This window comes from Coenobita brevimanus, chromosome 90 (genome assembly GCF_032717465.1).
Source record: "Coenobita brevimanus isolate Jiangsu-jjx chromosome 90, ASM3271746v2, whole genome shotgun sequence".
NCBI classification, from domain to species: domain Eukaryota; kingdom Metazoa; phylum Arthropoda; class Malacostraca; order Decapoda; family Coenobitidae; genus Coenobita; species Coenobita brevimanus.
Genome location: NC_137043.1, coordinates 24,814,854 through 24,823,741, shown reverse-complemented (window position 1 = coordinate 24,823,741; position 8,888 = coordinate 24,814,854). Strand labels below are relative to the sequence as shown.

The 8,888-nt window shown below is 42.8% G+C and overlaps 1 protein-coding gene across 1 annotated transcript; it reads left to right on the top strand.

The window, feature by feature from the left end:
- Window positions 1-423: 423 nt before the first annotated feature.
- On the top strand, window positions 424-3,772 carry LOC145411637 (uncharacterized). The gene is made up of 2 exons (XM_080281644.1): window positions 424-618; window positions 2,558-3,772. The coding sequence occupies exons 1-2, from the start codon at window positions 457-459 to the stop codon at window positions 3,770-3,772; spliced, it is 1,377 nt and encodes a 458-aa protein (XP_080137770.1). The 5' UTR covers window positions 424-456.
- The last annotated feature ends 5,116 nt before the right edge of the window (window positions 3,773-8,888 follow it).

Genomic DNA, 8,888 nt, shown 5'->3' with positions numbered 1-8,888 from the left:
ATTAGGTGCGGCTAAAGCGGATAACGTTGCGCGGCTTCGGAAATGATAATAGTAAAGAAAAAGACTCACCCTTTTACGGCCATCGGAAGTGGGCGAGGCGGAGGCAGTCATGAGGTGTAAGCAGCGCCGGATATAAACAAAGGAGCTGCCACCACGCCGCCATACTGTCCTCGCCGACCAGCTGGTAAACATTAAACAATCCAGTAGGGTCACTTTACCGAACCGCCATTTTAGAGGATTTAGTTTTCGATGATATTTGATAGAATTTTGAAAACGCAACTACAAAGCAAGTAAGTCTGTAACTCCAACTAGAGTGGAAAAAGACATCGAACCAGTTAAACACGCCGAAAACACCAGCTTCTACAACGACGGCAGCAACGAGAATCGCTACCGTATTCCTCTTTGACCGCTAAAACCAAAGAAAGGTACTGAGAAAACGTGGAACATTCAAGAAAAATGGCAGACCAGAGCGTCAAAATGTGGCTTATGTTGATAGTTATGGTGATGGTGGGAGCAGTGACGGGACAAAGAACCGAAAATTGCGACATGACTGCATCCCCCGAAGCTCCAAACGTGATGGTGGATGTGCACTGCAACTGTATGCAACGACTGGCCCAGGTAAGCAGTGCAAATTGTTATATACTCAGAATTGTATTTTGTGTTTCACCCTCTGTTTACTGATTTTTTATACCATTTAACCCCCTCACTACAATGTCATATTTAATGGCATCCCCATGTAATTTAAGGGGTACTTTTTAAAACCGGAGGGGATGGTTAAAGCTCTTATTAACACTTACACAAGTAGGGTGCTCTCATAAGCTGAATAAAATCATCTGGTAAACAAGAATGAATGACGTAATTGGGCATTTTCCTATTCATTTCAGATGTCTATCTTTTTAATTAATTTATCCCTTATTCATGTGTTCATCCAAGTGTTTCCCCCTGCTTTAAACTACGCTATTAACAATTAGTTATTCCTTTAATGTAAGACCTCCATTCGCTTAACCACCATTTATCTCCTTTCTTGGTCGTTCATTTCGTCCCCAGTTTTTCTTTGAATATTCCTTTGTTCCTCGCCATTTAAAACTGCTTTATAAGATTTTATTTTCCTTGTTCTGCGCCATTCAGTGAACCCTCTCCCATTTCACCACTTTTCTCTCCCATGCCAGTAGGTTACCCTTTTCCTGGCCTTCCATAAACCCCTTACCGTCCGTTATTCTTTCTGTTTAAAGAAAAAAACAAGTTACGGTGCCCCCAAAAACTACGTAATAACACCTTCAGTACATTCGTCCTGTATGATCCACTGATCACAGAAATTATTCAAGCTAACGCCAGATGAGTTTATTCAGGTGGGGAAGAAACGTGCTCGACAAAAGGATAACTTTGTCCACAGGGACAGTAGTAACATGAACTAGCTTTCCAATTCTGGCAAAGTACGACTGGCGGTATGCCTGTAATGTCTCAGTGCTGAATGTATGAGAAATCTGAAGTGCGTTGACAGCTAGGCATTGTATTCTTGCTGGCATGGGAAAATTCGTAATACTATTCTTCCATTATTTATTTTGAATATTATAGATTAAAGTGGGGTTGGTGGAGGATTAGTGCCCCTCCCTGTAAAACAATTAACTCTAAGCCATTGGCCACCCCGTCTGGGATACATGGCGTCTGGCAATGAATGAATGAATGAATGAAATATTCTCCTGCCTGTTGCTTTATTAATGTTTATAACATTAGCAAGCATGAGGATTTTCAAGGTGTATGAGGCAAAATCAGTCGCTTGAGCAGTGTTACAAAATCTCTGACCCCACCAAAAATAGGGACCCTATCTCTAAAACCATTTTCTTCCCCTTTTATATTAAGTTCAGGCGTCAAAGAAGGCTCCACTTAACTTCTCCATTTCTGAAAGTCTCCAAAACGGAACTGAATAGTCTGGTGGTGGCAAGAATAAAGTATAACGCCTTTTTAGTGAAAAGGGGTTAATATATATACCCACACAGGAAAACTGTTGCATTTTCTCAATAAGTAGTTTCCATATGTGGGTATGATCCTTATATTATAACATTTCACGGCAATGTGAAATGAAGACACACATCTCTGACTCATAAGTAGTGACAAATGAAAGAAATGGGTGTGAAGGAAACACAGGAAACTTAAGCTGTTGAATCCGGTGACGTATATAATAACCTTGCTGCTGCCAGGCGAGTTTAGTCAAGCAAGGACAGACCCTGAAAGTGGAGGGTTTAGTGAAAAATATACTCAACCCGTCCTTTTGGAAACTCCTTGACTTAATACACTTGTCTGGTAGTAGCAAGAAAGTAATAACGAAAAGTAACCAGACTGAACTCTTTCCTGTGTTTCTCTTCCACCCATTTTACACGCACCCTCCCTCCCTCGTCTGGCAGTAGAAAGAATGTACCGTAACCTAAACATTTAAAAAGTGGGTGGATTCAAGGGGTTACGTTTTATCCTGTATTGCCCTCTCCTATTTTTCAACTAATGCATACGATACACACTCTCCTTTCCCCTTACTCAATAACCTTTCCTTCTTGCCCCCCAGATGGACCTAAAGATATCCAAGCTGACCATCAACCAGACCGGGTGCTCACAGACTGGCCTGGAACTCAACTGGCCCGACCTGGAGTCCATGGTAGCGCCCCGGACCCTAGTGCTGGAGGGAGCAGAGGTGTTCTTCGCCCGCCGATCCCGTCCCGCCACGCCATGGACTCCCAGCATCAAGTCCGTCATATTTCTGCGCTGTCATTTACAGGTTTTGCCCTCCCACGCCTTCAGAGGCATGAAATATCTCGAGGAAATTAGGTTTGAAGGAGGCTCTATCGGGATTGTGAAAAGCACCGCCTTCAGTGCCCTGCCAGAGCTGAAAAAAGTGGAGATCGAAAATGCTACCGTGAATTTAATAGAGAGCCGAGCCTTTACGGACCTGCCAGCGTTCAAGGATCTGTTTATCGTCCACTCCACCTTGAAGGAGGTCGAGACCCAGGCCGTGTCCCTGAGCAAACCCAGCCAGGATGGGGAAACAACTCGCTGTCCCGATGTGAACCATAACTCCCTCGACAATGGTAGTGTCATGGATGAGGTGATAGGACGGGAACTTACCACTGTCGGCAACCTCTCCTTGCCCGAGTACGGCAACCGGGTTCTCCTCTTCAAAAATAATATTGAAATCATGAGTCCCGCGGCTATCAAGGCTGACACTTTCGGATTTCTTGTGGTAGGTGGGAATTACATCGGGAGGCTGGCCACGGAGGCTTTCAACATGCAGCTGTACAGCGAGTGTGAGATCAGCGCTGCACTCTTCGTCGGTAACATCTTCGGTCGCCTGGACTCCTCGGCCCTGGCTGGGTTGCGGGGTAGGGATGGCATGGCTTACCAAACATTCATCGCCCTATCCAACAACACCTTCCTCTCAGTGCTCCAGCAAGGGTTTATGCTGCACCCTAGCATGGTCATCTTCAGTGTGGAGGAGAACCGATTTGCCTGCACGTGCGGAAAGTTCGAGTGGATTCTTGGCAACGACGAGGCTACTGATTTACAGCGAGATCTGGAAAAGGAACTGGCGCTTGAAGGTCTCTGTCTAGACGGAACGAAACTCGTGTCTTTCACCTCCTCCTGTGACGATGAGAGCATCTCCACTAACTCGCCCACTGCCCCCACCCTCCCTCCGCTCACCCCCAGCCCCAGCTCAGCCCCGAGGTCCTCAATTAGTGTTGTCACCGGTGTAATAGCTATGGTTGTTCGTAGGGCGCTTCACTAGACAGCCAAGCAAACACACAAATGAACAAACAAACATACAAATAAAAACAGCATGTACAAAAAAATTGCAAAACTCAAAGATTCACAAAAAAAAAAAAAAAAAAAAAGCCATCCATCTGTCCAGCACGCAAAAAGAAGCACAAAAAACATTCTGCCTAAATCAAATACACATTATTTTTAAGGAATGGAAAAACTGAAATGCGTTGAGACTGCTAAACATCACCAATCCTTCTCAAACATCATCCTCACCTTATTTCAACCTAATAAATGGGAGAGATAGGATCCAGAAATAGCGAAAACCATACATCTCACCAGAAATGTTAATCCCTTCTATCTAATGACATTTTTTACTTCTTCCTACTTTCAGGCGATTAGTACAAATATTTCTAACTGATGGAATTCGATACAACCTCATTAACCCTTTCATTACTATAGATCCTTTTCAAAATGAGTAAAAGCGTTAGAAAAACAAAACTACATCAGCGGACACGAGAGTTATAAGATACACTATAATATACACTATATATGTGAAATACCAAATATACATAGCAAATAAAAATAAATATAAACACACACAAACACACAATTTCTCATATTCGTGCCTTTTCATAATGTACCAAAACCAATCAGATTTTTCTCTTTCTTCGAGTGTTTAGTTCTGTATATAGCATTATCGTACACCAACAATCTTTATTTCCATCCCGGAGATAACGATGCAAAAATTCTTCCCTTGACTCAAAAAAATAAAGAGAGAGAGAGTAAGCTAATGGTCGAGTGCTGAATATGTACGTTTTTAAATTCCTTCCATTCTTCATGCAGCTATTACCACATTTTTTACGCCTATTTATAAAACACTGACTGAATAATTTCCACTCGGTGATTTATTTCAACTTGTCGTGGGTGATCATGTTGCTTATCTGTCGCCATTATGTACAGTCGCGGTCAATAGTCCATTTATATACTGAGGATTATAAACTCAAGAAGCGAAATGCCAACCTCCTTTATTAGTTTCAATAGCACTTTTTTTTTTACACTTGCTATTTACAGACGATTTTATTCAGCTTGGGAAAGAATGCTTGTTGATGGGGATTACTGACGGCATATTCTAACCACTCCAGTTCCAAGAATCTCTCCTAAGCTGAGTTGAATAGTTTGTATATGGCAAGATTAAGATTAAATATACATCATCGGACGGGAGGGGTTAAGATCTGATAATGTAAAAGAAATATTGACCGCAGCTGTACTTGTAAAGTGTAGAAATTTATATAATTTATTTGTAATTATCTCAATAAATATAAACGTGTATAAACCTACCGAATTTGCATAACCTGCCATAATTCATATCAACTGCCATTCCTATCTATATAACTTGAGAGAGAGAGAGAGAGAGAGAGAGAGTACCTCAAAAGGTTTTACTGCTCACCAAGGAGATACAGCCATGAGAAAAAGTTCTCCAACACTTCGCTGCCGGCTGTGGCTATGAAAGGTGCTACGTGGACTATTTTTGTGTGAGAGCAGTATGAAACAGAACAAAAAGAGTAAGAAAAGAAAGAATTCACTGTCATTTGGAGAGGAAGGAGAATGGACGGCAAGACACAACGCTGGCAGAGTACTTTCGGAGATTTTTGCTCATGGCTGAAGTTACCTGGCAGGCCTTCACGCTGCAATTCAAACAGTGACAGAGGAGGATACCAAAGATGAAGCATTGAACCTCTCCATCCACCCATTTCACCTACAGTGCTGGGACGGGAAGTTTCACCTACAGTAAACCGGAGAAGAAAGTCCGGGCAGGGAAGTTTTAACAAGGAAGGCGTTGTTATTCAATCTATCGTACAAAACTGGCCCTAACGACTTTGTCTAACCATGACGTGAACTGTTCTCTCTGCAGTTCCGTGCTGGAGGGGTTTGGGGGTGTGAAGGACGAGGAATGGAGGTGGGTGGTGGGGCGGGATAACTGGCCACTGCGGATTGGACAGACTGGATGTGACGGTGATTAATTAGAAAAGTTTTCCCAAGAACAATAACAACAACAACACACGAGAGTAAGCACGCGTCACAGTCATGCCATAAGGACTCACGACGCAGATAAAAAGACGCCATTGAATCCAATGAGTTAATAGAAATTATCTCCAGCCCCTTCACAGTAAAAAGTCTATCTTGAACCGAACTTGTTTTAGATGGAGTATAAACTTAATTTTAAAACAGACGTAATCATATTGATGGCGATGATTCTTCCATATTGGCATTTTCTATCGTTCAAATGGACTAATTCAAAGCAGTGAAACCACTTTTACAAAATGGTGAAATACGACACTGACAAAAAACTCATACAAAGCGGACAGATATAACACAAAACGCTCACAAAAAGCGATCTGATACAACTATACAGTAAAAGCAATTCATACAAAGCAAACATCGATATAATAGCACTCCAAAAATGTAGTGAAATACAATATATAAAAACAGTCATACACAAATGTTGCAGACATTAGCCTCGTCACGCAAGGTCCTCCTACATGTTTATGAAAGGCTGGTGTGACGTTAGTGAGGTCCAGTATTTCCTAAACGTTGTTATTATGAACACGTAAACACATACATCCGGCTCCGCTAGACCCCTGGAGGTCGCCGGGGAAACTGGTGACTCATGACTCCTTATCTGGACGGTGATTCAGAAGTATATGAAAAGAGGACAATTGCAGAAGGGCGGATGACCCATCTTAGACAGCTCATGTCAAAGAATGACACGTAATCAACGCATGAAATATACTCGCATTTAGAAATCTTCATGACTAAGACGATACAACTATCATGACCCGACCTGAACCTTGTTTAGGTAAAGACGGTACAAATTGGCCAGAAATAAAGCTATCTTCTCAATAAACATTTCCATGTATACGTATTATTCTCCCATTTCAATATTCACGACACTGAAAACAAGACAAATTCAGGATTATTATTATTATTATTATTTTTTACACGCAGAACGACGTACGGTGAATGAATAGTTTTTCCATGTATTATTTTCTTCCTGCAAAGCCAATCGTACTTAGCACGGAAGGAAAACTGTCGTTAAGTAATTCCATGTCGGTGTTAAGCTTTAGCCTGGGTTTGGGTTCCTAAGGAAGTCTACGCCTGTGTCGCACTGGCATAGCCACCAGGCCTTAGCAATAACAAAAAAAAAATGTTTTCGCAAGAAGAACAAGGAAGCATCAGAATCGGAAGGAAATAGCCAGAACGTTGATTCACAAATTTACGACTAACTCCCTCACACAACACAGATAACTCACTGCAGGAAGGGCAAGAAGAGACGCTTTTGTTTTTCTGAATGTCTCTTATTCTTTCTGCAACAAGATAAAGGACAATTTTGACAGCCACATCCACACCTGCAATACTGCACGGGGAAAGAAATAACGCTTTATGGGGAAGTGGAGGGGCAACCCCAGGGTCCCACCCACTATACACCCTTGTAGGGGATGGCCTTTGGGGGATCTCACTATACCTTTGAAAAAAAAAAAAAGTAATAAAAAACTATGGCACTGTCCCCCTGGGTGCCACACCCATCCGTTAGGGGTGGTTATCTGGGGTCCCACCCAGCCTAGGCCGTGTCCATGATATACGCCTACCAATAAGCGAAATTCGAGTTCCTACGTTAAAAACTATGGTCCTGCATATTTAGTGGCTTGCCGGGATCCCTGGGAGCCACTCCCTCATCTGAGGGGGTCAAACCACGGTGGTTGCACCCTCAAAAAAAACCGTAGCCAAGGTGTACATGTATCGGTATGCAAAATTTCAGGTTCTTCAGTTAAAACCTTTGGCCGTGCACAACAGCTTTGGCCCAGAGCCAGTGGCCGCCTCCCCGCCCCCCCTCCAGTTAAGGGTGTCCCTCGGGGTTTCACCATGCTTTTAATGTAGCATGAAAGAATCTCTACCATTCTGCAAGAATTCATATTCCTCGGTTAAAAAAAAATAAAAATAAAAAATGGCCGTGCCTAACGGTTTGGGTGGTATTCCAAGGAGCCCCCGCTACAGCCGTGGCGAACACTCGGGGGTCGTCCCACCCTGTCTGAAACCTGGCCTGGGAGGAGGTCTACTGTTGTGAATAATACCTTTTTCGAACTCCTCCCATAAGGCAAGGCCCCTTCAAGAAAGTACAATAACTCAGTGAGTCACGGAGAGAGGGTGACACAGTAAGGGACAAGAACTATAATAGGCAGCCCCGGTGGAGCGGCAAAAACAACAAAACTAAAGTACCAGTAACGACAGGGAGATGATTGTAAGTTTGTCCGTGAATCAGGGCCGTCCTTTCCTTCCCTCTCCTCATCTCTCACTACCAATACCGGTACCTCTTTCTTACTCACCCCGCCGTTTATAAAAACATACTTTCTCTTCCTTGTTCAAAGATGAAGAGAGTGCAAGTCGGGCAGAAACAATTACATTGTTATATTTCCCCCAACAAACATTTTTCCCAAACGACGATATAATTCTTCCAAATGAACACTTCACGGCGTTACGATATGAAGAAAAACAACAGTAGGGGTAAATAAGTACACTGTCCACGCGCACGCAGATAAAAACATGACGCTATGCTGAGAACGTCATCAGTCTAGACAGTGTCTCCTCTCCTCCACGCTTTCCGAGATCTTTCGTACTATTAGGTTGAAAAAAAATACCTGGTTGCAGGAAGAATAAAAGAAAAATCTGAGCAATGAGTGGGTCAATGAGGATACAGTATTTCTAACCCCTTCACTGTGAGGGTTTCTTCTAAGGTACAGAAAATCGTCTGGTGGTTGCAATGACAAAAGAAGTTATACCGCAGGATTTTGTAGTGGGAGTGAGGTAAGTGTGCTGTGGTGTGTGGGAGGAGGTATTACAACGAGGGGTGACATGACACAATGATAATAAAAAAGAGACCACATCACAAAATGACTCTAAATCCTCTCGTAATGCACCTATATTTTTGTAGGAAGAACAACACTATTCTATCTATCTATCATCTACTCCTTTACTGCCCCATTAGAAGCAAAAGGGGCTCTGGGGCTTGGGTACATGATCCAGACAACTGAGGGGAGTGTGACCAGCTGCTCTTCCCTGACCAGCATTATGTTTGCAACAAACCA

Bases quoted from the DNA above. Each gene is read 5' to 3' on its own strand.
- LOC145411637 (XM_080281644.1), top strand. From the start codon at position 457: ATGGCAGACCAGAGCGTCAAAATGTGGCTTATGTTGATAGTTATGGTG. The intron at 619-2,557 runs GTAAGCAGTGCA...CTTGCCCCCCAG, and splicing joins GTATGCAACGACTGGCCCAG to ATGGACCTAAAGATATCCAA.